The sequence below is a fragment of the Mesitornis unicolor genome, unplaced genomic scaffold (assembly GCF_000695765.1).
Source record: "Mesitornis unicolor isolate BGI_N332 unplaced genomic scaffold, ASM69576v1 scaffold20292, whole genome shotgun sequence".
Classification (NCBI taxonomy): Eukaryota; Metazoa; Chordata; class Aves; order Mesitornithiformes; family Mesitornithidae; genus Mesitornis; species Mesitornis unicolor.
This window is the reverse complement of record NW_010168769.1, coordinates 22,699-50,502: the sequence shown is the minus strand read 5'-3', so window position 1 is coordinate 50,502 and position 27,804 is coordinate 22,699. Positions and strand designations below refer to the sequence as shown.

Below are 27,804 nucleotides of genomic sequence, written 5' to 3'. Positions count from 1 at the left end.
GCAGGAATTCCTAGTTGAATTGTAAACAGATCAAAGTTTTTATTTCCAGATCACTCATCTCTTGCTCAGCAGAATCGTATTGAGGATATGCAAGAAAAGTTAAAAATGCTAGAAGAGAGAACTAAGAAGGCTGAGAAATCAGCAGAATTAGCAGAAGCCGATGCTAAAGAAAAGGACAAAGAGCTTGTTGAGACTCTGAAACGAATGAAAGACTATGAACTGGTAAACAATTTGTCAGAGTGGACAGTGTATTTCATCATATTTTTAGCAGATCGTCTTGTCCTTCCATTTTTTATTGATTGTGTTCTAATTAGAAATTAAGTGAATGACTTCTGATATTGCTTTTTTTCCTCTTTTCTTTCATAATAACATTTAGCGGTCACTGACTGCATGCAATTTGTTAGCCATATTTAACAATTTTTACAAGCTGTCAGTTTTAAAATATCCATATATGGGCTCCTAAAGTCCATTAGTAGTAGTAGTAGTAGTAGTAGTAGTAGTAGTAGTAGTAGTAGTAGTAGTAGTAGTTGAACACTCAAGTTACGATTCTTCAAAGGACTTTGTAGTAAGAGGACTCAATTTTGAAATATGCAGAGATTCCTTTGTAGTCAAAAGACAGATTTGTAGGATTTGTTTTTTTGTGCAGTAACTTTCTTCGCTAAGCATAGTGCAGAAGAGTAATACAGGTTGAAAAACATTTTTTTTCTTATCTATGTAATGATGAAAGGCAGACTCATAATTTATTTTCTTACATCTTCTGTTGATTGTTTTGTTTTTACTTTCCATTTGGGTTTTTTTACAGGGAATATATGGTTTGGAAGAGGCTGTTGCTGAAATAAAAGATTTAAAAAAGCAAATCAAAATACGAGATCATGAGATCGAAACATTAATTAAGGAAATCAATAAACTTGAACTTAAAATAAGTTATTTTCTGGATGAAAATGAAGAACTCAGACAGCGCTTAGGTATGCAATATCCATTATGTTGCAGTTATTTGTCATGTAAGAATTGAAACAACATGATATCATGGAAATCTTTTTACTATACCAAGTAACTGCTTGGAAATAACTTTGTATATTCTGCTAATATTTTCAAGTACTTTTAGTTAGTTAGGACAAACTACATGAATGTACATGCCTAAACTTGGCTTACAGGTTGCTTTGAAGAAAGTAGGAGAATAAGTTTTGTAGTGCTTTTTTGGTTTTGATTCCTCTTTGAATGTACACTGCTTTATTAATTTCATAATATGGTATTTGGAAACCCATAACATACTATAGTTGTAATGCTAGATTGAAATGCACAGAGAAGGCTTTGAACAGGCTTAATTTTACATAGAGGAATCTAAACATAAATATAGTTAGTTTTGGGTGGTATTTTGTTGTGTTTTGATTTTGTGTAACTGAAGTAAATATAAGGTTTCTTCTGGTGTTACTACATGGAGCATAAGATGTGTGTACATATATAGATATATGTATATTCAGCTATCTACATCTGATTGTTTTTAATTCTACTTGACCAGTTATGTTCTTATTTAAATTAACTGCAGTCTGATGATTACTAACTTTAATGTTCCTCCTTAATGAATAATTATACAGCATATACTGTGTTTTAGGTTTTGAGCCAAAGACAATGATTGATTTAAATGAATTCGGAAACAGCAAATCACTGAAGCAGAAGCAATATAGAGCTGAAAACCAGATTCTTTTGCAAGAGGCAAGTGATAAATCTTATCTTGTGTAAGAGCTGCATAAGAAAAATGTATTTGAACAAAATGAATTACTGATCTGTGAATAATAATATGCAGATTGAAAGACTAGAAGAAGAAAGGATTCAACTGAAAAAACAGATTCGTAAGTTGGCACAGGAGAAAGGAAGAAGAATTGTAACAACAGGTAGGATTTTTTAAATTATAAACTGACCTTTCAAAATCCTGCCGTCTGTACTTATTAATGCACCTATCTTATATTTACTCTTCTGTTTAAATTACAAGGCTAAATACATTACATTGTATCTGTAGGAAGAGGTGAGAGGTTTTGTATTTCTGTAATCTTACAGCCCAGTAGCATTTTGAGTTATGATTGCTTGTAGTGCATCACTGAGTTATGTCATTGGCGTGCATTTCTTAGATGCAGGATGATCTCACCATGATTTTCATTAAATCTATATAATGTATGTGTTTCAAAAATATTAAAATTTCAGTTCTGTGCCACCCAAGAACACATAATTTGCTCAAATTCAAAGGCTTACAGCTCCTTACTTTGCAGGTAGAAAACTAAAACTCAGATATACTAAATGGAATATATTCCCTTGCTTGGAGACCAATTACAAATTCATAATAATTGATTACTTTTACATTAACTTGCAATTAGGATTGGATGCTGATGATATGCCGGTATCGGATAGTTTTACTGAAGAGGAGAAAATGAATCAGAGGAAGTTGGATTTCTTGAACAGGAATGATGTTGCTGAAATGAAAGTAAAGGTAGGTTCATAAAACAAGTTCATAAACATTTATTGTATTTCTCTTTCAAAATGAAAAATGTTGTTTTGTAAATATCTGTTCAAATATTTCTCCAGTTGCTTTTATTAACTGCTTTTCAAAAGCCCTAAATTAATAATTCGTATTTTTTTTTGAAGACTAAGGAATATTCTATATTTTTGTGTGAATAGCAGCTCATGTAACATGGAAGGGAGAAACATGACTGCAGATAGAGAAGCACCAGTTAGACTTTCAAAGTCAGAGAAAGATATAGCTGAAAACAGTAAGGCTGTGGGAAATCTGCCTAGAAGAACTTCTGACATACTGGAGAATTTAGATCACCTGGAAAAAAATAGAAAGTCTTTTTCAGTTCATTTAGGTTCAAAACATGTGACAGAGTGGCAACCAGTTAATGACAACTGTAATTCTGAAACTTTTAGTATAAAAGAGCCTTTCATATCACCAGAGCTACAATTTACACAGGGATGCAGATTTACAGACAATAGAGAGATGTCAAAAGAGTTCAAATCAGACTACACCGATTCATTTGCTGCTCATCAGCAAGTGTGTCAGACCTCAGAGGTGAATAACTGGCGTTATATAAACAAACCATCTTTCCAGAATCAAGTGTCTGTAACTTCTAATTCAGACCAAACAGGTCAGGAAAATTTTTGCCCAGGACTAACTATCAGCAAAAACTCTAAGATTCCTTTTGCATCTGTTCTTGGAAAGCCAGTAACACACAAAACACAAATAACGACATTGAAGGATATGCAGGAATATTCTCAAGTAAAGTCTTCTGATTTAACTACCTTCCAAGAAGATAGAGAAGGATAGAAATGTCTAACAGAATTGTTGCAAGTAAAAACTTTGGAAAGTGGACTTGAAAATGATCAGGACACTCGGGTCATGTTGATCCTGCTCAAAATCTCATAGAGCAATTGAGGAGAGAATTAGCCGTTCTTAGATTGCAGGTGAGTCACATATATTATGTGTGGTTTTATATCTATTGCAGTTATTTAGAAGATAAATTCAGATAATATAGATGTGTTAGTTTAATTTTTGTTAATTAAAGCTCTAGGATTGTTCTAATAGAATGGGCCATTTTTTCTTCTGATAAATAAAAGTGTCAAGTCATTAATTTGTAGTTTATTTGTTGACATAAGATTGAAAAATTCAGGCACATATTTTTCATTCTGTCAGTGGAAAAAGTTTGCACAGCACATGTGTACATGCACATAGATGGGTATGAAGAGAAAACTTTTTTTATTCAAAGAATGGATTTATTTCAGGACACTTGCATTGGTTTATTTTATTTACATGATAAATCATGTAAAAAAAAAATATTCACTGGTAGCTTCCTAAATTTGTACCTTAAAGTGCCATGTTAGTTTTCTTTATAGCGTAGGACATTGCTTTGGTTGATAGAGATACATTTGAGGCATACATCAAGCCAATCCCTCAGAGTCCAACAGACTTGGTGTGTACCAGGCTGCTGTTCCAACTGCTGCATTACCAAAGATCCTACACGGTATTATATGCTATATACCTTGTGTGATTCTGAGGAGTCCACCTCTGTTGTATTTCAGTCAGGACGGGGAAATTTTCGTGAAGGCATACTCCAAATTTGAAAAAAGGCTGAGACTAGAACATTAGATAGCTAAAATTAGAATCTGTGTGATTTTTGTCTGGAAGAAACAGTCTAAGAATGTGATGAGGAAACATCATGGTTGCAAAGTATAAGATAAGCAAATAGCTCTTTCATATCTTTAACTGAAATATTTTGGAACTGATGTCATTTCTGTTGAGCCCACTGAGCTATGTAATTGATCAGTGGAAAGTGTAGGTCTATATACATCATGCTTTTTTCAGTTATACAACTGTTTTTCTTTGCTACAGGAGTTCACTTTGTTGTCGTGATTTCTCTTAAAATACTGTGTTAGCCAAGCTGTGGAATGAATAATGCCTACTAATTGCATTTTCAGTAGAAAATAAGTGGGTTTTTTTTAGTATTTCAGAAGATAAGTCTTGAAAATATATATTTTTTTTATACAAATGGAGATAAAATCCTGTACTAATGACTTACTGTTGATTTTTTAGAGTGAGCATATATCCAGAGATTTGTTGATCAAGAGTATGCTAAATAGTTATACAGAATTAAATCTTGAAAGATGCAGAAGCCAGGCAGTGCAGGTAGTACAAGATTGTGTATTGGGTTTTTTTAGTTTCAGGGTTGTGGTTTTTTTTGTTATCCTAACAAACAGGATAAATATTTATATAACACTTATTAATGGCTTAAATAATTTTCTCCTGATAATTTTGTTGCTGTGAAGATGAGGCTATTTCTTTGTTCCTTCTACATAGCACCTCATTTTGGTTTACATACTATGTAATTTCACTATTAAATATATATTGATTAGCAATATTTTCAAGCATTTATTCTCATTTAACCACAGTCTTAATGAAAATTCTAATACTAAAATTCCTAAATTACAATATTTGTCTTCTTTATTCTTTTCTTTAGAATGAGTATCTTGCAAATGAATTAAGTGTGAGAGAGAGAGATTTGGAGAAGAACAGGACTGTAATAGCCAAATTTCAATCTAAATGTAAGTTGCAACCTATTTTAAAACTAGGGAGTGTTGTCAGGTACCCGCAGATTGTTCTGTTTCTGTGATTGTGACCAGAAATATCTGACTTTACAGTTTCTGTTTTAAATGCAGTTTACTTTATTATCTTTCACAATGATTGAATTTGCTGTGTATGTAGAAGTTTATTTATTATACAGTCATTCTGGTATACTTCTGAACTCTCAAAATTGTGGTTGTGAATTAGTCCAGGTATGAACACAATTATTACAGAACAATGAATTCAAATGACATTTATTGAATTGAATTTTCTTTAAATTCTCATTAATGACTTTTTTTTTCAATTTTGTGTTTATATTAGTTTATATCTCTGTGTGCATGTGTATAAATACATGTATAGGGTTGCTAATTTTGAACTTAAATTAGTGATAGTATATGAAACATAGTTTATTAATACTGAATACATTAAACTAGAATCTCTCATGTTTTTCCTTCCTGAATTAGACCTAATTATGGCTTTAAGTGTGTGAGTGATCCCAATTATAACAATTGAATTTATACACAAGGAATTGTTGGGGAATTAAACTCACTTGCTGTTTACATATACATGTATCTTAGCTAAAGTTCACTGCTTGCAAACTCTGAAATAAAAATAATGCTAATTTCTTTAGATAGGCATCTTATTTTTTTCCCAGAGAACGTGAATTCAAAAAATTTTTGAGAATATAGGTTTGGTGAAACTTTGCAAAGTGCTCCAAATTTTGCAGTTCACTCCTGGGTCTTCAGGACAGTTAGCCATGTTGTTAAGATGCAGAGAATGTCCTGACAGGTTTGTTTTTTTTTTTTCCTTTTTTTTAAATTTTTCAGACTTCTTGCTCTGTGCTGGAAACTCTGTAAATCCACTGAGAAACTAGTGGTGGCAAGAAAATTGTATGTCTTGAGAGTCCTTATTACAGCCAAATAATGTAAATGGTTTTTTTTTCACAGTCTGCAGCAGGGATTCAGGCAATTCTTATATGCTTCACTGTTACAACCAGATATTTTCAAGAAAGCCACCTTTCTGGATTTGTGAAAGCCAATCAGACAGGCTACTAAAGAAGTGAAAAAAGTGGCAGGAAACATTGAAGACTAGAAGGTTCAATAAAGTCAAATGTGTTCCCTTGAAGTATTTAATTATTGTTTTGTTGGTATTTCTCCAGCAAGACATGCTCTGGATTTACCTAGCAGCTCTACTTTTAACTTCCTAATTCCTTATGTCTATATATAATATGAACTTTCTTTTTATATATCAAATCAACAAGTATTATGATGAAAGGCCCTAGGAAACTTTAACTCATTTTTTCAGTGCCTTTAGATGCATTTACAATATTTATTACAGTAAAAGAATTATCAGACGAGAATAAACAACTTGAACAAGGAATGAAAGAAATATTGCAAGCTGTCAAGGAAATGCAAAAGGATCCTAATGTGAAGGGAGGAGAAACAGCCTTAATAATCCCTAGTCTGGATCGCTTAGTTAACGTAAGCTTGCTTTCTAAAGTATTATTTAGCTTTATAGGATTTACAGTTGTTTTTTTTTCTTCCTCAATTATTGAGTTATTGTAAAATTAAATAGTAGCTTCCTTGTATATATGCTTCCTTAGTTACAAAGATGAGTGCATAGTGTGATACATCTTTAAAAATGCAAATTAGAAATATACAGCAACAAGAGATATCCAATAGAAATGAAAAAAAAATCTTCGGCTGGGTAGTATAAAACTATCTTTGGCAAGTTTATTGTCCCATTTATAAAGCTTAGGTAAAAGTTCATTTGCATGTCTTTTATCTCTATGGAACCTGCAGGAAATATTTAAGAAAAATTCTTTATTCAAACATCTTACAAAAAAAAAGTGTTTTTACAGGAAAATTGAATCATTTAAATCACAGTCCATGGCAAATGCACCATCAGGAAACTGATAAGTAGAATTTAAAACCTTAAAAATGTCATGCATTTTGCTCACTTCATGTAGTCTAAACTTGAGGGCTTCAGTTTTTATGAAAAAAATCAAAGTTTTTGTACACTTTTTCTCTGTTTTGTTAAGTAAATGTTTATTGCATTAGGCAATGGAGTCAAAGAATTCAGAGGGAATCTTTGATGCTAGTGTGCACTTGAAAGCTCAGGTCGACCAGCTTACAGGACGAAATGAAGAATTAAGACAGGAACTGAAAGAGACTCAGAAGGAAGCAATGAATTTCTCTAATCAGCTGGCAAATGCAAATGAAAAGGTATAAAATTTATTTTATACTATTTATTTTGTAATTGGAAAGTGGCTGCTCTGAAAATTTAGAGCAAAACCACACAATCTATAGGATAGTGAATTTAGCTTATGTGAATGGTGTAATTACACAAACTGTAATTAAGTTTGTATATTGGACCTACCAGTTTGTACATTTTAAGTTCAACTCTTCTTAATGTTGCTTTATCTTTGGAATATCCCATCTTGTTAAACATCAAGCATGCCTGTCTTCTGGGGAGAGCTGTACCCAAAAAAGCTCACAGATTTCTTCCTTCAAAAAGCCAGTAGTCTTGAATTTATTATTTATAAATAAGTAACAGAGATTGAGAGTTCTAAAATGATGACTCATTCTCTAAAATCCTGTATCTGGTTTTAAATTCTACAATTGATTCTGTGAAATGCTTATTACAATATTACCTCACAAAGCCAAGTTTAAATCTGCCTTTTAGAAAAGCTTTGGTGATGAAAAACAATTTGCCAGTGACTAATATTCTAGAATAGTATTTTTTGTACTGTTAGAGAACCTGAGAGCTTTTAATAAGTTAAATGAAAAGACAAAGATTTGTTAAGAATAATCCATCAAACAACCACTGCAATATTTTTTTCTAAAACTCCATTGTTTTATAAGGAATATAAATGCACTTTGTTTTAAACAATTTTGAATAAAACTGTGGTGAATCCTCAGATAGGTGAAGCTGCCCTGATTGCTGGAGTAATGTGATAAGTTTGGCTTAAGATATTATATATGTAATGATTTATGGAATCACAGTATTTTTAAAAGCTTACTTTAAAGCATGTTTGAATGCTTTAGAATGTAAGTGAATTAGTCTGTTAATAACAATAGGTGTAGAACAGGAAAACAGTATCTTTTCCATCAGTTATCTTTTTTAATTGAATAGCAAGAGCCGCTACTTTATGTTTTTGTTTCTTTTCTTTAGATTGCACAACTGCAAAATGAAATTTCTTTATTACGCCAGTCAGAAGGTGCCAATATTGTCTTTCAAACAGTGAAACTTCCAGAAGGAATGGTTCCTTCAAGTGCTAATATGATTAATTCCCTGAATGAATACTTAATACATCTTATACAGGTAACTCATTTACTCCTTGGTAAGAAGAATATTTGTGACGTATTTATAGCTAATTTCTCCAAAATCTAGTACCATGCGATGTATGACATGGGAGAGTTCTCCAAAATTATTTTGAAGTTTTGACATCCATTAAACTCTTCAAACTATTCTGTTTTTTAAAGCTGTAAGTATTTTACTGTTTTGTAAACCTGGAAGGTATTACTTAATTAAATTTTTGACAACAATTCAGATTTTTTTTGTTTTAAATCTGATTTTTTATTTAAAAATTTGCCTGCTCTTCCTTCTACTGCAGTTCCACTGTTTCTATGAGAAAATCTCTTTTATTGCTGTCTGCATTCCACACCTGAGTCTGCATATGTAAATCCTACTCTGAGCAGTTTTTCTCTATGCAGCAAAAGTCTCTATTTATTTACCATATGAATTTTAGTTCCATTATTTGTCAAAAATAAGTCAACATTTGTAAAAAGAGGCATAAATATGTTGAAACTGAAGCCAGTGATTCCTGTGGAAAGCATAGCAAACAAGTATAAAGAAGAATTGATTTTTTAATAATAATAATTGAAGTAAAAATAACTTACCTCTTTAATTATTAAATTATTTTATTCTGTCTTTGATCACTTTTGTTGATTAAAGAACATTTTTCAACTGTATATGATTATAAAGTAGAAGAATATTTGGGAAAATGAGAAGAAAACATTGCTTTCCAGGTAGACGTTCAATTAGTATTCTTTGTGGGCTAGCAACATATCATAGTGTTTTGAACTTTGAGGGCTGTAATCCACAGTACAATTGTGCACTATTTCACATCTATTAATATGAATGCCAAAGTTTGCTGAACTTCTCTTCATCTGTTGCTTCTAAAGAAAATACATGTTTCATCTGCAGTTCACACAGTTCATGACAGAAGCATCTATCATGGAAAAAGGGAGAATTGGCATTTTGGCTAATCCTTTAATGTTTAAAATCTATGTTAATCACTTCAATATTTTTATTTGGAAAATAATCATTAGGAGCTGGAAAATAAAGAACGGTTACTTAAACAATTAGAAGATGCAGTTGAGGACTACAAGCGAAAATTTGCAGTAATTCGTCATCAACAAGGCTTGCTGTATAAAGAATATCAAAGGTATTTTTCTCTCTTCTGAATTACAAAAGTTCAACTATAAATGTTTTATAATTCTGAATACAAGATTTGCTGTTGTGTTGAAGTAGTTCTTTGGTTAATGTCATAAATGCTGCTGCTCTTGCACATGTGTGTCGTGTGTTTTCATTAGTCCTGTAAAGATTCAGAAGACTCTTCCAAGAACATTTTCTGCTGGACTCTTTTCATATTGCATACTTTATTATTGGGATTGCATTGTGCTTTCTGCATCTGGTATCTCGTATTTTGTTAGAACTTGGTATTATGGACTCTTCAGTCTTGTTTTCTTTTGCTTTCAAGTATGGGTCGTAACAGTTTTTCTGAGGGGAAAAACAAGAAAACTGTTATCCAAATACAGCCAGAGATCTGTTTCAGAATTTCAGATAATCAGTACTTTGTAGCTGGTTTTCTTTCAGACTCTTAGTTCCTTTATGTGCTTCATTTAATCTAATTTCTAATTCTTCTTACTGTCAAAAAAAAGAACTTTTATCTGTTAGGATCACGGGGATGAACATGGTGGTTTGGGTTCTTCAATTAACAGACTGTTGATTATGTCTTCTCTGTCTTTGGATTGGAATGAACAGTGACTGGATGGCTTTTGGAATAAGGGTGTTTTATCTTTTAGGACCTTCTGTTTGTTCTTTGAATCAGTTATGACTTCCCAGATATCTGTTTGAGGCACTAAAGCTATAGCTTTTTGAAAATATTAAAGGCTATGATATACTGACTCACTTACTACTAGATTAGATATTTCCAATGACTGGGATAAGATGATAATTCAAGGCTACTTCTCCAAACCTGTTGCAGATTGAAGCTAGGGGAGGAGATTCTTTCACTTGGCATCCCATAAAGACTCACTTTCAGGGCATTTTCTTCCCTTATCCTCCATTTTTTTCTATTATGGAACAAAAGAAGAGATTTCTTTGAAGAGAAGATACTCCTTTTGAAGCACTCTTTATTATTTATTCAAACTAGCCCGAACTATCCTATACAGTATATAAGAGCTTCCTTATTAGACATGTATAAACAGTTAATAGTAATTTCTGTTTCCAAATAAATAAATGTGGATAAAGGAGAGTAGTTTGGGCCAACAAAGCTGAATCTTTTTATGGTTGTGTTTGGTTTTAACTGAAATACAATAACTAGGGTGGGAAATTATGTCCTTTATATATCTGAAGTAAAATTAATAGAAGGAAAGATTTGCAAAACCATTGAAAGAATTGAGATAATATTACAGTTCAAGAAGAACAGGGAATTGCTTGAAAGAGTCCAGCGCAGGGCCACAAGGATGATCGAGGGAGTGGAGCATCTCCCTTATGAGGAGCGGCTGAGGGAGCTGGGTCTCTTTAGCTTGGAGAAGAGGAGACTGAGGGGTGACCTCATTAATGTTTATAAATTTGTAAAGGGCGAGTGTCAGGAGGAAGGAGCCAGGCTCTTCTCTCTGATGTCCAATGACAGGACAAGGGGCAATGGGTGCAAGCTGGAGCATAGGAGGTTCCATGTGAACATGATGAAAAACTTTTTTACTGTGAGGGTTACAGAGCACTGGCACAGGCTGCCCAGAGAGGTTGTGGAGTCTCCTTCTCTGGAGACATTCAAGGCCAACCTGGATGCGTTCCTGTGTGACCTAGTCTAGGTGATCCTGCTCTGGCAGGGGGGTTGGACTGGATGATCTTTCGAGGTCCCTTCCAACTCCTGAGATTCTGTGATTACAGCCATTGCCTGCCCTTTTGTTTAGAAGTTTGACCTGTAATGCAGAATTTGGATACGTGAAACTTGAGTTTAATTCTGTCCACTTCCTGAGCGAAATTTGAACTAATATGTAGTTTTTCAGTAACCCATCTACAATTTATACTGTATTTTTCACATTACATTACTGCTAAAATTAAGTTTGTTCATTTGCAGTATTTCAAGGTTGCTGTTTTTATTATAGTTTTTAAAATTATGAAGTCTTTAGTAATTCTAAATGAATATATTTAATTACTCTTTTAGTCAAAAGGAAAGCTGGCAGAAAGAGTCAGAAGATATGAAAGAGGAAAAGAGAAAGCTAGAAGAGCAAAAAGAACAAGATGCTACAAAAATAAAGGCATATTCTGTAAGTAATTTTTTGCTTTTGTTTTTCAAAAAGGTTTTAATACAATAATGAAAAATGGAAAATGTTGCAGGAAAAACTGCTGAATTCAAATCAGATCAGAAGGGTAGTGGTTTACTGATTTATTAGTGGAATGTAAATAACTAGCAACCAGTGAACTGTACATTCAGAATCAATATCAACAATACAAAGGGTAAATAACGATATTAAGGCGCATACAAAATGTTGCTATAGACCTAAAAATCTCTCAGCACCATTCAGGAATTAATCCCAAATCTTTCTCATCCCACACATCCACATCCACACAGTAATATTCACAGCCTGGCCCCTTCAAGTTACCAGCACACCCACCCCTTCCTGACAGTGCACGTTCACTGTGTACACACACCTCTAGTGTATGCTCTGGATTGCTGTGTACATGTGGGCCGGCTCCAGTGTTATGTGTACCTGTTTTCCTCCCTGCAGTCTGCTAATCCATGCACTGGTGAAAAATCACCCCAGGAGGTCACATACGCACACCTGAGGTGTGGGTCCCGACTTGTTGTACTTGGTTCTACCAGTCCCTTAGCAGGGGTGCCAAGGTTTGTGGGGTCTGTCACAGGGAGGAAGCACTCACATCTGCAGGGATAGTGGGGAAACCTTTGAAACTGAACTAGGTTATGAGTGGTGCATTATAACTCCTGCACTCACTGTTAGAAGTTTTTATTCTTCTTTTATACTAATTTTCAAGCTGACTGCTTCTTTATTTCAAGTCTATGATTTTACGGTTACTATTCAATTTGATCATCTTTCTCTTTTACATTATCAATTTTGAGCAAATGCCCACTCAGACAGTCTCAGTAATTCTGTTCACACACACTATTTACACTCCCACCGCGCTCTTAACAGCAATTGTTTTCCAGGCTGTGTGACTGGGAGGAGAAGTAGTGCAGGCACCCCCATTGAAAACACCTTAAATTATACTAAGAATTAAGGTTATTGCTTTGAATAATTACTGTGGATGCCTAAGTTTAGTCTGCTGAGTTCTGATCCTTTTCTTCTGCTGAGGGGTATCTGTAGTGGTATGTAGTCCTGCTCATAATGTGCATAACTGTAATTAATTTGTAAAATAATTGTAGCCTGCAGGCAATTAAATCTAAATATATTTCCAGAAAAGTGAAATTGAAATTGTTTTGCAGATGTTTCTACTGTATGTTTAAGAAACATGAGGGAGAGCGAGCGAGCAAGAGAGTGAGAGTGCACCATCTTTCTTAATTTGTTCAGTATCTTTTTCTGCATTTCTAGAGTCACAGGAGTAGATTGTAGCAGGATTAGGATATTTCTGGGATTTCTTCTTTAAAAGGCTTTAAAATATAACGGAGTAATATGTTAGTGGTGCTGTTGCTGAGACCTTTTAAGAAATTAATGTTTCCCAGTAGCTTTTGTTTCCAGAAACAGAAGGTAAATCCAAAGATAAAAAATAATAGTAAATAAGAGTACATATTTTTGTTAGTATGTAAAGTTTATCAGGATTATGTGAACATTTTCAGATTAAACATTTCTCTGAAATTAATTCACCTTGAATGATCAATGGAAATGTGTTGCTTGCTCTTAAAATCTTAAGAAAAACACACTTCTTGATCAGAAAAGCCAAAGTTTTGCCAGTTGACACTGGGTTTTTTCATGGCTTCAGGCTTCCAGGACTCTGGAGTTTTCCCCTAGCTCCCTGCTAACTCTTCTTCATCAGGCTTATAGGAATCTGGAATATTACAGCTCTGGTTTCTACTCCCTGTCTCTTTGGCAAACTGATGTGTGTGACAGCAAAGTTAAAGCTCACATTCCTTCTGTGACCTGAATTGATGTAGGTCCCTCTCTCCATGTCCCCCGCCCCACCCCTCCTTGGATCTATAAATGCCTGCAAACACCTGTGTGTGCACACGTACACACAAACACCCCCATAAGAGGGGGTCCTGTGGTTACTTTCCAAAGGTCGATTTGGTCCTCAAAGTAGGATGTTATTAGTGTTTGTTAGGAACCATAGGGATTCTGTTTGGTTTAGAAAATTGTTCCAATACTATTTTTTAAAATACTAGTAAAAGGGAGGAAGACTGATGGAAATGAAAGCAGAGAATAGTTTTGTTCTAAATTTTGAAAATTAGCATTAATTAAAATCAGCATTAACTAAAATTCCAGTAAATCAGATACATTTAGCTCTATTCCTCAGAAACTAATGATTCTGAGTTTTTTTCTTTTCTTATAATAGAATATTGTTACTTATGCATGTTTTGAGTGTGTTTATATGTTTTATTAGCAAAAAGAAATTATTTCAGACGGAATTTTTATACCTAGATTAAAAATTGTACAAGAAAGCTTGTCTACATAGTTGAGTTTATAATATTTCTGTGGTACAAGGTTCTTGTTAAAAATATTATTTTACAGACCTTACTCAGTGCGCTTCAGATGGATCCTGATGAAACAAAAAAAGTACTCGCAGAAAATAATAGAAAAATAACTGTCTTGCAAGTCAATGAAAGGTCACTAACAAGGCAGTATACCACTTTACTTGAAATGGAACGGCATCTTAGAAAAGAAAATGAGAAACTGAAGGGTGAAATAACACATATGGAGACTGCAGTTATAGGGAAGATTGGGAACTTGCAACGATTCAAGGTATAGTTTATATTAGTAATAGTACACCTTTTATTTTTACCATTTGGCAATACATACAACTGTTTCAAATGGAGGTAGTACTACTTTCTTGAATGCATTACCCAAAATCTTGTTAAATGCTGCTATAAATTTTCTCAAAACTTTCTTTGTATTTAAATAAGCTTCATAATGTGAAACCTGTTGGTTTTCCCCTTCTGAAGTTGATTCAACAAGTTCTTTTTATTGAAAGTGTCATATGAAAACAAATGTTACTTTTTAGCCTTGCAGGTTGCTAGGGTCTATATTAACTCATCTTTACAAAATATGTTCTTGGCAGTGCCTTGTGATTGAGACACAGTTATGATAAAATTATCCAGAGAGTTGGAATACCAGAGAAATTTTGTCAGTGTTTATTGCAAGCAATTTATAAAGATGGACAGTGATTTAGTAAACCTGTATTATGTTCTAAAGCATTTTATTAAGTGGTATTCTTTTTCCATGGAGGGATTTTAATTTTTCTGTTTAAAGATCTAGCAGACCTTAGTAACTCATTGTGTTGATTATTTTCATAGGAAATGGCTAACTTTAAGATTGCAGCTCTGCAAAAAGTGTTGGATGGCAGTGTGCCATTCTCTGAGCTAGAACTGGCTAACAAGCAGTATAACGCATTAACTGCTAAATACAGAGATATGTTACAAAAAGAGAACTTGCTCGTCCAACGGACAACAAACATGGAACACATGGAGGTAATGTCTGCATTCTGTTTGAATCCTCAGGGGGAAAAAAAAATCTCATCAAGCATTCATTCTGCATTGGTTTTTGTTCTCACTTAATAGGAAGATAGAAGTCCCAGCACTAGAACTGTTGGTTATAACAGTTCCATAGTGGTTATGAGATCTTGGAGCCAGTCTTACTGCTGCTATTGAATTTTAATTTGCTTATCTGGTATTTACAGTGGATTAAGAAGCATACTCAAAGTCTCAGATTTTACTTCAGTGGGCATACATAAAAACATTTTGTTTAATTTGTTTGGTGGTTTTGGTTGTTTGGCTTTTTGCTTGTTTGCTTTTTAAGTTAAGCTTGGGCTGTTCCCTCACAAAGTATTTTTAGTTATCAAAACAAAGCTGACACAAGGAATATTTGCTACCATCTTTAGTTTTGAAGGTCATAAGGAAAGTGGAATGAGTGTAAGCACTTTCAAAGCTTTTTCTCAAAGTAAGTACTCTTACTAATTCCTGACTTACAAGAATGAAATGTTCATTTCCAAAAAGCAGTAAACCTTTGGGATTTTACTTCCATAAAAAAATAACCAGATTGTTCACAGTGTGTTTGCAAAAATGTTATAGGGACTGTAAATATGTAACTATTCCTTTGAACTTTTATTCTCAAGCGGAAGGGAGCTTCTTTTCAAGAACTGTGAATCTGGCTTCAAAGATAGGTTACTACCTCCCATTTTTTCCATTCATGTCAAAAATAATAGTCCAAGAAAGGAGCAGTATAACCAGGAGTTAAAGCTTATGTCATGTTGTTGTCTGTTGGGTTTCTGTGGTTGACAAAGCTAAAATATGTGCGGTGGGTAAACTTACTGAACTATTCTATTTGTGTGCTTGGAAACATGTAGGTGCCTTTGTGTTAACTAAAGAATGAATGATTCCTTCTCTTATTTTATGAAATTTTATGTGTATGAGAACTTACTTTACCTATTTCATCAATTTCATAGAGCTAGAGAATAATTTATCAATAGGAAATTATGTTTAGAAATATGTTTAGAAATAGAAAAATATGTTTAGAAGACTAGAAATTGAAAAATAATATGAAGGATTCAGTTTGTTTTACTAGTTAGCGAGGAGATGTTTGTTTCTATTTGGAGCAGTGAAGGAACATTTACAAAAGTAATGTTTGGCATCATACTAGATGCCTGAAAGAACTAAAAGCAGCATCTGATCTACCTCAGATATCTATATATGTGCAAGACGAAGTATCTTGTGCAGGATTAAATTCCCTCCAGAATTTTCTTTCTTTTTTCCCACTGTTAATGAGATGTTTAGTATGACAAATATAAATTCCTTCATCTAATTCTAGACACTCTAGGAATCACAGTCACTGATGATAAATATTCACAGTAACAGTAGTTGACAGTAGCATACAACATAGAGATCAAAGACTAGCATTTTTACACTTAGGAGAAAACTTGTGCTCTTCTATTGCCATATATGTAGATTATAGGTTGTGGATAGGTAAAATCTGTTAATTTAAAAGATTTTGTAGATAATAAACAAAAATTCTGCTACAGTTAAATTATTGTTATGTTGCAACTTTTTGTCCTACATCCTACAGCGTGAGAATGAATCCTTGAAAGCACAGATAAATTCATTGAATAAGGAGCTGGAGATCACGAAAGAGAAACTTCACACTGTAGAACAGGCTTGGGAACAGATGACTAAACTGGGCAAGTATGAAAGTTATATTGCAACATTAAAAAGAATATGGCTTGTCTTTAAAACATTTTAAAATTGATGTATCTTAAAATGACAACAACGAAGTCCAAACAATTTTGAATCTCTCATTAACAGTCTTAATTATTTTTGGTGATTTTTTTGTGGTTTGTTTGTTTGTTTCAGTTTACTTATCTATTTGACCAAAATCAAGTTTGGTATTTTCCTCTGGAAGCTGTTCCAGATTGGGTTCTTCTTGGGTTAATGGGTCAAGGGTATAAAGGCTGGAACTTGTAAAGCAACTGATTTTGGTTTTTTTAATAAGGTGCTGTATGTTCTAACTGCATTGTCAGGCAAAGTACTTCATAGGTTGTCAGGAAAATTACTTCTTTTTCCTGGTTTCATGCTCTGTAGCAAAAGTATTTTTTCTTGATAGCTGGAGCTTCTTTGTGACTACATTGGATATAGTTATCAGTCTCAATAACCATGGTTGCAGAGATACCCATATATAATTGATACTAGGATTTTTTTCAAATTAGATAATTTTCAAACATGTTAGAAGGCACGATAACCATGGCTCCAGTTTAAAAAAGTAATACAGGTGTTTTGATAAAGTTCATCTGACAGATAAAGCAAAACTCATGTTCTGTTTCATGGTGCAAATAATTTTCATAGTTGAATCAGCTTGTGTATTCTCTAATTTAAATATTTTTTAATACAGGGGATGACAATGCCATGGACAAGGCCACAAAAGCAATAACCAACAGTGAGATTCTGTCCATTTCTAAGAAAATCACAATGTTGGAAATGAAGGAACTAAATGAAAGACAGAGAGCAGAACATTCACAACGAATGTATGAACATTTAAGGAATACTGTAAAGCAAATAGAAGAACGTAATTTTGAATTGGAAACAAAATTTGCTGAGGTAAATCTGTTGAGATGTAAGCATAGTTTGACACATAAAAGCATATTTATGAGCCTTTCAGAAAGTATTAATCTATTTTGTATCACAACTGGAAAATAAGCTTATGATGCAAAATACAGCAGTCTTAAGAGCTGTAATTTTGCACCCATAGGACATCTGTAAAAACTATAAATAATTGATTTGTCAGTAGTTTATTTCAGACATTAGTTAATCTCTGTAAAACACATGATTAGCATCTTGACAGATTGGCAGTTTTTCAGCAGACTGCTGAAAGAAGTCTGTTCTTGACCTGTTATTTTTTGTCTAATTCATATAATCCCTTTTCTGCTAATTTTCCCTTAATTACCAGTGATTAAAAAAATGTTAGACCTTTGTATCCCTTTTGCAATTGATATTGTCATGGCTTTGCTACAGACTGGCTATGTCCTCTGTCATGTACCAAACATTATCTGTAATATAGGAATAAAAGAGAAGTCATGTGCCATTGAAGCCGATAATCCTTAGTGTTCCTGTCATATCAGTTGTAATTGTGTTAGATTTTTTGTCTCCACTATTCATATTTGAAGTTGGTTCCATAAATTAATTATGTAATATTAGGAGACTTTATTATAATTTCTAGTCATAAATTAATTTATAGGCAGTTGTACACATAGGTTCTTGTGCCAGTATTGCCCTATAATTTAAACACAAGGGAAGAGAAGGAATAGTTATGTTGACAGATGCTAAGTTGACAGATGGTATTCACTGCCCCTCCTTGTACTTTGCTAGACTTTAGCCTGGCTGTTTCAGATTGCTGTTTTCTGACTCCCCATTTCTACGTTGGTTTAGTAGAATTTGTTACACTCTTTTGATTTTAATTAATCTGGGACATGGAATAAGTGAAAGTGTACAAAGCTTTTCTGCAGCAGCATTGTTAAAGCTTTTCTTATGGCATGTCTTATTTTGTTTCATAAAGAAATACCTCATGTGACGCACCCTAGGATGCACATTTTAGTTTTTTTCTTTTGCATGTATTATCTGTCTTGAGATACACTTAGGTCTGCTCGTCTTCATTCTGTGTTGATGAACTCCTGATGCCTCTTCTTTCTTTCTTACTGATTCCTCTCTGCATCCCTTTTTTCCTCATTTCTGTAGCTCCAGGACATACATTTTCTGTTTCATATACTCCTGTTGTCAGTGCCTCCTAGTCTGGCATCACTGCTATTTTTTTTTTGAGATATATATATGGATATAGCAAGATTGTGCTGTGGTAATTAATGAAAGTTGTAAGTGGTATCAATAAGATATACCACGCTTTTTTGTTTGTTTAGAAATTCAGTTATTTTATTAATTTATCAGATTAATCTGCCACAACTCTATTTACTAAATTGATTCCTGAGGCTTCTTTATATTGCCTAATTCTTTTCAGATATCTTTCCTAAGGGTCTTTTGTTTGAAATGAAACATTGGTTACTTTGTATGTAATTTTTAAAAAATAGGCTGCTTGAAAAAATATCAGTTATGAAAGTTCTTTTTAGAAAGAACAGAAGAACTACATGATCGTGAGTCTCGGCACTTATAGCCTGTATTGGTGTTATCAATCCCCGTATTAGACAGTATATAAATATATACTGTAAATCTGTTCATTAAATATATACAGTAAAACTGTTCGTTTCCTAAATAGTTTACAATCTTATTATTTTTTTCCTTTTTTTTCATATTTTAGTTTAAGAGCAACTTATTTCAGTAATGGTTTCAAGAAAATTCACTAATAAAAATTCTGTTTCATTTAGAAATTAAATTCTTTTCTGTGCCTACCTGTGAATCTGTTCCTATGTGTATGCAGTGCTGAAAAAAAAAGACTTTTAAGCAGAGGTGAAAAGAAATTATTTTTTTGAATACAGCAGAACAGTTTTTTGTAATGACTGAAAAAGAAAAGATAGTTCTGATACTGCTTTTTCTTTACAGGGTTGGGTTCAGTTGTGTGCTTAGAATACCATTTGTTTTTTTGGTTTTTTTTAAGCTCACCAAAATTAACCTTGAGGCACAGAAAGTGGAACAGGAATTAAGAGATGAACTGTCAAAGAGTGTAAGTAAGGCAGTAAGTGATGCAGATAGACGACAAATTGTGGATCTAGAGAAGCGTGAGATGGAGCTCAAGACTGAAGTATCAAAGTAAGTGTTGAAGTTACAAAATCTGAATGCAGCAAGTTCAGAAGCATGCAAAAATTTAGGCTATATAGGCTTACATAGTATGATACTTCTGTATTACTGACAGATAATTTTCAGTGCCTAATTTTTTGGCATTTATATATGCCAAATTTGGAATTGAAAATGAAGTATTTAATTCATAACTGTAAAGAAATTAATTTGCTTCATTTTGACTTGAACAAGGAGTTAAGTGCTGGGCTGGATAGAAATAGGTATTTGTGCACTTAGATACTTATTGCTAGTATTTTTAAGTTAATTAAGATTTATTTTGTTTCTGTGCCACAAAGTCCCTTAAATGCATTAAAAACTCATAAAAGAAATTGAAAAGCAATTCTCACTTTCAAAAAGTCATAGATATCTCAAAAATTAAACTGCAGGGGTGGGGAGAGTTGCAGTTTACTTAAAAGAGATTAACTTGTTTTGGATAAATTGGAAAACTGACCTTTTTAGATATGTTCATATTGACTTCTGTCTTTGAGTAAACAATATAATCCTGTTATATTCCTGAAGCAGCAAAATCTGTGGGGCTATTTTCAGTTATTTTTTTTTACACTGAAAATGAGTAATTAGACTTGGAGAAGCAGAGAAAGGAATTGAGAATGAAACTTTTTGAGCATTTATGTCCTGAAATGGGAGAGAAAAGGAGGACAGAGATGCTTATTTCAGGAAAAACCATGGCATTGTTTTCCTGGAGTAGGTTACTGCCTGCAAACTTCTGTAGGACTTACAGGAACATGTCCTGTGAAAAAGTTGAGACACAATACAGAAGAATTTTCATAACAAGGACTCTGAGTAGTAGAGAAGAATATGCTGAAAAGAGCAAAGTCTTCAAATGTTTTGATATGAACAAGCATACTAAGGATCTTTTTCTTAGCATCTTGCATGTATAAGAACTTAACAGGTTATTCAGTGGTTTCAAGTGACACAATACTCTTGTTTTCTCTGCAAGGTTAAGAGAACTGTCTGATGTAGCAAAAATGCAAGTTGAAGCTCTGGAGGCACGCCAGCAATACAGAGATAAAGAAGTAGAATCTCTTAGAATGCAAATTTTAGACTATCAGGTAAAATTCAAGCTTATTAACACTGCAGTTTGGATTTTTTCCTCTGGACTGAGAAGAAATTAAGTAATTTTGCAGTGAAATAGGAAATTGCAAGAGCATTTCAGAAGGATCTTAGCAAGCTTGTCCTTACAGTGGCCATATCCTTTCAAGAGTTCTACACTACATTAATTATTGCCTTCTCAACTTTTTTCCATTTCAAGCTGTACAGCTGTTACAGATCCTGAGCTTTTATCCATGATATTTATGCAGTCTTTATTCGTATATGATTAATAGCTCATGGTCAACATTTAAATAAAGTATCAGAAAAGTTTAATAATTTTTTTACAAGACAAGCAATGACTTGTAAATGTTGAAGATCTGCAGTAGACTTCTTATATTGCTTTGTTATTAGTGGAAACAATTTCTTTGGTTTTGTTTTCATGTTCATGGTTTGAGTCCCTAAATACAACACTTGTGTCAGCATTTACCTTTCCATATTTTCTAAGTTTAGGTGTACATTTCTTCCTCATTTCCTAGTATTTTGGTAAAATAAAATCTTAAGATCAGTATCTGAAAAGGTATACTTCTATAATGTGGCTGTAGAAACAATAGTGGAAAAATAAAAAGCTGTTTTTAGAGGCTAATTCTTGCTCTGATCTATGGAATAAAATTCATGCAATATATAAAATACACAAAACCAGCATGTTTATATTTACATATACACTGCATTAACATATTCAAAATGAAAACTAAATTCTATAATTTTTTTTCTTAGGCACAGTCAGATGAAAAAGCAATTATTGCAAAACTGCATCAACATATCATAGCCCTTCAAAGTAGTGAATCTATTGCAGTAGGCAAATTGGAGACACTTAAATTGAAACTACAGAAGGTTGAGATTCATAATCTATGTTTAGAGCAGAAGCTTGATGAGAGAGAACAAGCCTTATATTTTGCCCGACTGGAAGGAAGAAATAGAGCCAAATATCTGCAACAGACAGTTCAGTCTCTGCGGCGACAGTTTAGTGGTGCTCTGCCATTAGCACAGCAAGAAAAATTCTCTAAAACAATGATTCAGCTGCAGAATGACAAACTGAAGATCCTGGAAGAAGTTCAGCATGCCCAGCAGGAGCGTCGAAATGCAGAAAACAAAGCATTAGAGATGGAGGTAAAACTGAAAAGTTTAGAAGAATTAATAAGTGCATTGAAGGATACAAGAGGAGCTCAAAAGGTTTGCTGTTTTACATCTTTGAATAGCATTGTTCATCTGATCTGCATTTTAATTACATTTCAGTTCAGCTTGTTCCCTAAATGTGTTTTAATGTAGACCTTAATGATTTCAAAAAACACTTTGTTAGAATGACAGCTATCATTTTTTGTTTTCCTCTTTTAAAAAAAGTAATACACCATTATCTACCCTGTAAAAGTCACCACAGTCAGATTTACTAATTTTCTTTTTTGCCCAGTTAAGAGACATAGGAAGTAGAGGCTAACTATAAATTCAGTTATAGTCAATTGAATTAAAGTATGAATTGAATTAAATTATGAATAAAATGAAATCAAACACAGAGTAGCATTCTGAACTTTTTTTCCTTGAGCTTGCATTGAAATCTTCACTACAAGTCCTCGGGTTTTTTTAATAAATCTAGAGGCAATAACTTATGGAGCGTGGTCAGAAATGTTACTATACTAATGTAATTCTGCTTATTAATATTTTGCTATTGTAAACAATGTTGTCTTGAAATTTGAGTACGGCTTTTTCACTTCTCTTCCAGATCACTGTGTATTATGTAGTATGGTTATATCTGTCATGACTAAAGATATCTGCATGAAAGCAATGGTTATAGTATTCTTGGCATGTTTTGGTTTTAAGCCAGTTATCAAATATTTTTGTAGAGCATTTTGGTATAAATACATCTTTTATTCTTAGTACATGTGCATTTTTGAATACATGCAGTTTTTAATGGTTTTGAAAATCTTTTGCTGCTTTAGAAAAGTCAACCAAACTTCTTTCATGCTTTTTTGTTCAGTCTGGACAGATGCACAGAGTATAGCTCACTTAGGTAATTTGAAAATTATTTGCAATGCACTTCTGTCAGTGTAGGGGAGAAATGTTACCTCTCCAATTGTCTGCTGAACTTTACAGTCAGTCTTCTTGCAGTTTCATATTCTTGCCATGCCTCCTCACTCAAGAGAAATGAAGAAGCTTAAAAAGGCAGAACATGTTTCTTCCTGTTGGTTTGATGAGTGCAATACCACCTCAAAGTGACAGAGTGTAACTGGATCTAGTTGGCCTGTGGGCTTGGTAAATTATAAAACTGAGTGTCATTCATTTTTAGGTAACTGAATGGCATATGAAGATGGAGGAACTCCATCTGCAGGAACTTAAACTCAATCGAGAGTTAGTCAAGCAAAAGGAGGAGGTGAAGTATTTGCATAACATAATTTCTGAATATGAATGTACAATCAATAATCTGGAAGAAGAAATTGTACAGCAGAACAAGGTATGTGTTTCTGCATGCTATTAGAAAAACAGCCTATTCCTTATTTCACTATGTGATTTTAAAAAGGAAGATTCCTCCTAGTACGTTTTTAACATAGATGTTTGTATCTTGGTTCCGTAATTCTTTTTAGTAGCACATTTGACTATTTTATATTTTGGTATCTCATTTTCCCTGTTAAAGCTGATTATAAAATTCCCATTTCCTTCAATAAATAAAATGTCATTATCAAACATTTGTTACAGTTTCATGAGGAAAGGCAAATGGCTTGGGACCAGAGGGAAGTAGAACTGCAGCGCCAATTAGACCTGTACGATCATCAGCAAAATGAAATACTTAGTACAGCTGTAAAGGTACCTGCACTGAATTAACTGAAAACAGACTCATAAGCATGTTTTTCAAAGCTGTCAGATTACATGAATATGAATCTTTCTGTGCAGTTAGAAGAAGCTACTGGATCAGTTCCAGATCCTAATTTGCCACTCCCACAACAACTTGAGTTGGCTTTGAGAAAGATTCAGGAGCATATTCAAACAATCCTGGAAACCAGGGCAACCTGCAAATTGCTGGAGGAGGTAATTAAATGTATAAATTATCATATAAAGGGACAATGTTTGCATGCCCTTCAATCTTTTTATATAATAAATATCCTTTTATAAGTGTCACTCAGTTGGGTCCAATTCCCCTAGAAGTATTTAACACAGAGAAATGTAAAGAATATAATCACACTGTGACTAAAATGAAGTATTTTTCCCATTGGAACAAATTATTTGGGACAATTTGTGAATGTTTTAGATCATTCACTTAGTAGGGTAAAATGCTTGTGCTGTACAAAATTCAGTTGACTATATTTAGTTAAATTTAGCAAGTGTTACATTAAATTTAAGAGTTAGCACAGCAAAACCCTTTTGCATTGCTAAATTGAAATTCTGTTACAGCAGATACTTTGTGCTTCTTAAGAAATATGAAGAACATCGGTTTCTTAATTTGGTAGCACAAAATGAGTTGCCTAAGTGTCTTATCCCAAGCAAATAATACATAAAGACACAGTAATGACATTTTGGGACTTTTTTCATCTAATAGTAAACCCATACAACCAGAATGAAGTGTGAAGTGTTTTGTGTTTATAAGTCCATTTAGTCAAATCTTTCTGGTACATTTTTTAAAAAGTAAGATTTTTGCAGTGTTTGAATTCTGGAGTGCATCAATTGCCTTTCGTTGTAGAAATTAAAAGAAAAGGAAACTGCTCTGTGGAAGGCTGAACAAAATCTTTTATCAAGAGACAAAGTTATAAACGAACTAAGGCTTCGATTGCCTGCAACATCAGAAAGAGAGAAAATAATGGCTGAATTAGGCAAAGAAGAAGATGATCCAGAGTACCATCGTGCCATAAAAATTGCTCATCAAACAATTGCAAACATGCAAGCAAGATTAAATCAAAAGGAGGAAATGTTAAAAAAATACCAATGTTTGCTTGCCAAAGCAAGAGAGGTAGTTAAACTTTTTGTGTTTCTTCCATTTTTAAGTTGTTTCAATCAGTTAATTCTTTTTTTATTTCATTGCTAGTGAAATCTTAAAAAGTTTCTGACCTGAGGTAACAGAACAGAGAATTCTTTTATGGAGAAAGTTCATGTAGAATTTTTTACCTTCTTAAAATAGGAGGCTTGCTTAGTCAAGAGGTTATATATATGATGTCTGTCTAGGAATGAAATTATTGTGACAGGAAGGAAATTGAAATTCTGACGTGAGAAGTGGTGTCAGTATATTGTGTGTTTATATGGGAATTTCCAGTACTTGCAACAGTGATCTCTGGACTTCATCTTGTAGTGAATTGGAAGGTACAGGAAATGCATGCATTTATGGAAAATAAGTATCTTAAAACATATTTTAACTAAAACCATATTTTAAAGCATATACAGTGTATCTAAGCATACTTCATATTCTTAGTTCTTTATACCCTTAAAGCATATTTTAAAGCATAAAGCTTGTGTCTAAGAGGTACTTCAAAACTAACATGCATCAGTTTTAGTGTATTTGGATCAGGAGCACATTTCCAAAGCAGACTTCCTATCATCTTCACTTAGTGTGCTTTGGTTAATATGTGTAGCTATTTCTACTGGGAGAAATCAAGATTTTTGGTTTGGAACTAAACAAGAAGCAGCAGAGTAAAAATGAGCCTGCTGTGCTCTGCCTGCTAGCAGACATTCAATCCATGGGATCACATTATAGTTCAAAGTAAATAGACCTGAAAAGTACATAGTATGGATATCGCTATCCATATTGATGGTCATAGTTGGTGAGGATCAGCACCAACTCTTTTGCTCTCCAGCTCCTGTTCTGTTACACTGTACTACTTGCTACATAGCTTAAAACTGCAATAGTAGATTTTTTTCCCAGCAGTGTTAAAAAGGAAAAAAAGCCAACATTGAGTATAGCAAGAGGGAAAGAATTTATAAAACTGCCAGAACTGGAGGAAAATTTAGGGAGCAATACTGAGCAACAAGTGAGCAATCAACATGAATATCCTGTAGTTTCATGACTTTCTGGAGTAGTGTGCATCAGTAGAGTTATATTTTTATTTTGAACTAACAGGAACAAGAGGAGATAACAAAGAAGCATGAGGAAGATCTTAGAGTTCTACACCAGAAATTAAATTTGCAAACTGACAATTCCCTTAAGTTCAAACAGACTGCTTTGGTGAGTTATGTGTATTTGTGGGCTTGATGAAGTAGTTCCCAAATTTTTAAAATTGTTGCTCCAAAGAACAGTTTCACAGTCAAAAGTAAGTAATAAGTGATGGCAGAAAAAATAAATATGTAGTTGATACAGAATTATTGTATTATTCTTGAGAGAATTCGCAAGAGATGGATTGGAAGTAAAGTGTAAAAAAACAAAGTTACTGCCTCAGTATCTATGTGCGTTTTTAATGTCATCCTGATTTATGGAGCCTTCTAGAAAAGAGAGGTATTTGTTTTCTGTTCGTTTGATCTGTGGTTATATTGAACTAACCCATTTCCATACAAATTTTCTCTTGACACTGTATGATAAGGTGAAACCTGTATTTAACTAGTTATTCTGTGGATGCAGAAAAAGCTCTTTTCAAACCAGTGTGACTGCTTTCTCTGTGAACTAAGAATCACATCTTAGTAAATAAACATGTTAGATATTAATGCTTGTTTATATTCAGGATTGAGTTTAAAAAGCATCAGTAATGCTTACCTTTGATTTAAAACTGAAAATGTTTATCGCATGCATTTGTTCTGTTTTACAGGAGTTAGTGAAAAAGACTTCTTTATCACTTTCTAACAACAAATATCTTCTCCGCTTAGCTGAAATGGAGCAAACTGTAGAAGAACAAGATAATTCTCTTGCTTCACTTGTTGGAAAATTAAAGAAAACAACATCTGATTTGGAGAAACAAAAACAAATTACTTTAATGAAAATCAAAGAGTTTGAGACTGCCAGAATCCAGTAAGTTTTTAGACTGTCAACGTAAGTCTTAATTGGATTGAATGAAATCAGTTATGTATTGCTACTACAGGACTACTCTATCAAATTGAACATGTTTTTGCTGAATTTAAGATTTGGCTGAAAAAAATAACTGAAAAGAGTTACTATGGTTGGTAATGGTAAATTATTTTTAATCTGTAGCCCTTCATCAGGGCTAATATTGCAAAACTGAGGCTTGGAAAAATGCCTTTCAGTTGTTAGCTTTGTGTCATTCAGAAAAAGAAAGTATTCAAGGAGTCTTGGTATGAGAGTTGTCTTTAAGCTACTGTGATACTTGCTGGTTTGTGTTTTGAGTTTTTTTTCCCCCATGATACATCTGTTTGGGCTCGCTGCCTAACAAGTTTAAAATCATGAAAAATGAGAAAAATATGATGCTTTCTGAATCAGGATGAACAATGATCTAACCTCATTTTGCTGATGTTCTTGAGTAATTTTTTGAGTCTCTTTTTACTGTTTTCAAATCTGTCATTTGCTTCTTTAACAATAATGAACTATACAACATTGTGCTCTTTGTTATTTATTTGGTGTTTCCTAACTTAATTATTGCAATATACCCTATTTATGCTTATTTTTATTAGGCTTCAGGAAAAGCACACAGTTGATGTGGAACATCTAAAATATGAATCAAATGAATTAAGGAACAAGTTATCTCAGATGGAGAAGGAATTAGCAAATGCAAAAGCTGAACTAGAAGTCCAAAAAGAAGCAAATAATAGAGCACCCACAGCAACGCTGAAAAACCTGGTGGAACATCTGAAGAGCCAATTAGCTGTAAAAGAGAAACAGCAGAAAGTTAGTCAACAAAAAATAATCCCTATGTCACATAACTGTTTTACACTGCTTAATGCTTAAGAATTCCATGTATACTACAGTAGGAGGTGGAATGTAATAGCATGCTGTAACATAGTA

General features: G+C 33.4%; 1 protein-coding gene across 1 annotated transcript in view; it reads left to right on the top strand.

The window, feature by feature from the left end:
• CEP290 (centrosomal protein 290kDa) overlaps positions 1-27,804 on the top strand; it is a 50,340-nt gene that overhangs the window by 6,729 nt on the left and 15,807 nt on the right. Inside the window, exons 12-36 of the mRNA XM_010179147.1 lie at positions 50-222; positions 803-965; positions 1,613-1,713; positions 1,805-1,892; positions 2,370-2,482; positions 5,004-5,088; positions 6,446-6,588; positions 7,168-7,332; positions 8,282-8,431; positions 9,442-9,557; positions 11,565-11,667; positions 14,083-14,313; positions 14,865-15,038; positions 16,630-16,741; positions 17,449-17,654; positions 19,657-19,808; positions 20,794-20,905; positions 21,660-22,115; positions 23,224-23,388; positions 23,631-23,738; positions 23,826-23,960; positions 24,610-24,876; positions 25,978-26,082; positions 26,657-26,856; positions 27,474-27,687. Coding sequence (XP_010177449.1) covers positions 50-222; positions 803-965; positions 1,613-1,713; positions 1,805-1,892; positions 2,370-2,482; positions 5,004-5,088; positions 6,446-6,588; positions 7,168-7,332; positions 8,282-8,431; positions 9,442-9,557; positions 11,565-11,667; positions 14,083-14,313; positions 14,865-15,038; positions 16,630-16,741; positions 17,449-17,654; positions 19,657-19,808; positions 20,794-20,905; positions 21,660-22,115; positions 23,224-23,388; positions 23,631-23,738; positions 23,826-23,960; positions 24,610-24,876; positions 25,978-26,082; positions 26,657-26,856; positions 27,474-27,687 — 4,037 coding nt within the window. The remainder of the gene's footprint in view (positions 1-49; positions 223-802; positions 966-1,612; positions 1,714-1,804; positions 1,893-2,369; positions 2,483-5,003; positions 5,089-6,445; positions 6,589-7,167; positions 7,333-8,281; positions 8,432-9,441; positions 9,558-11,564; positions 11,668-14,082; positions 14,314-14,864; positions 15,039-16,629; positions 16,742-17,448; positions 17,655-19,656; positions 19,809-20,793; positions 20,906-21,659; positions 22,116-23,223; positions 23,389-23,630; positions 23,739-23,825; positions 23,961-24,609; positions 24,877-25,977; positions 26,083-26,656; positions 26,857-27,473; positions 27,688-27,804) is intronic.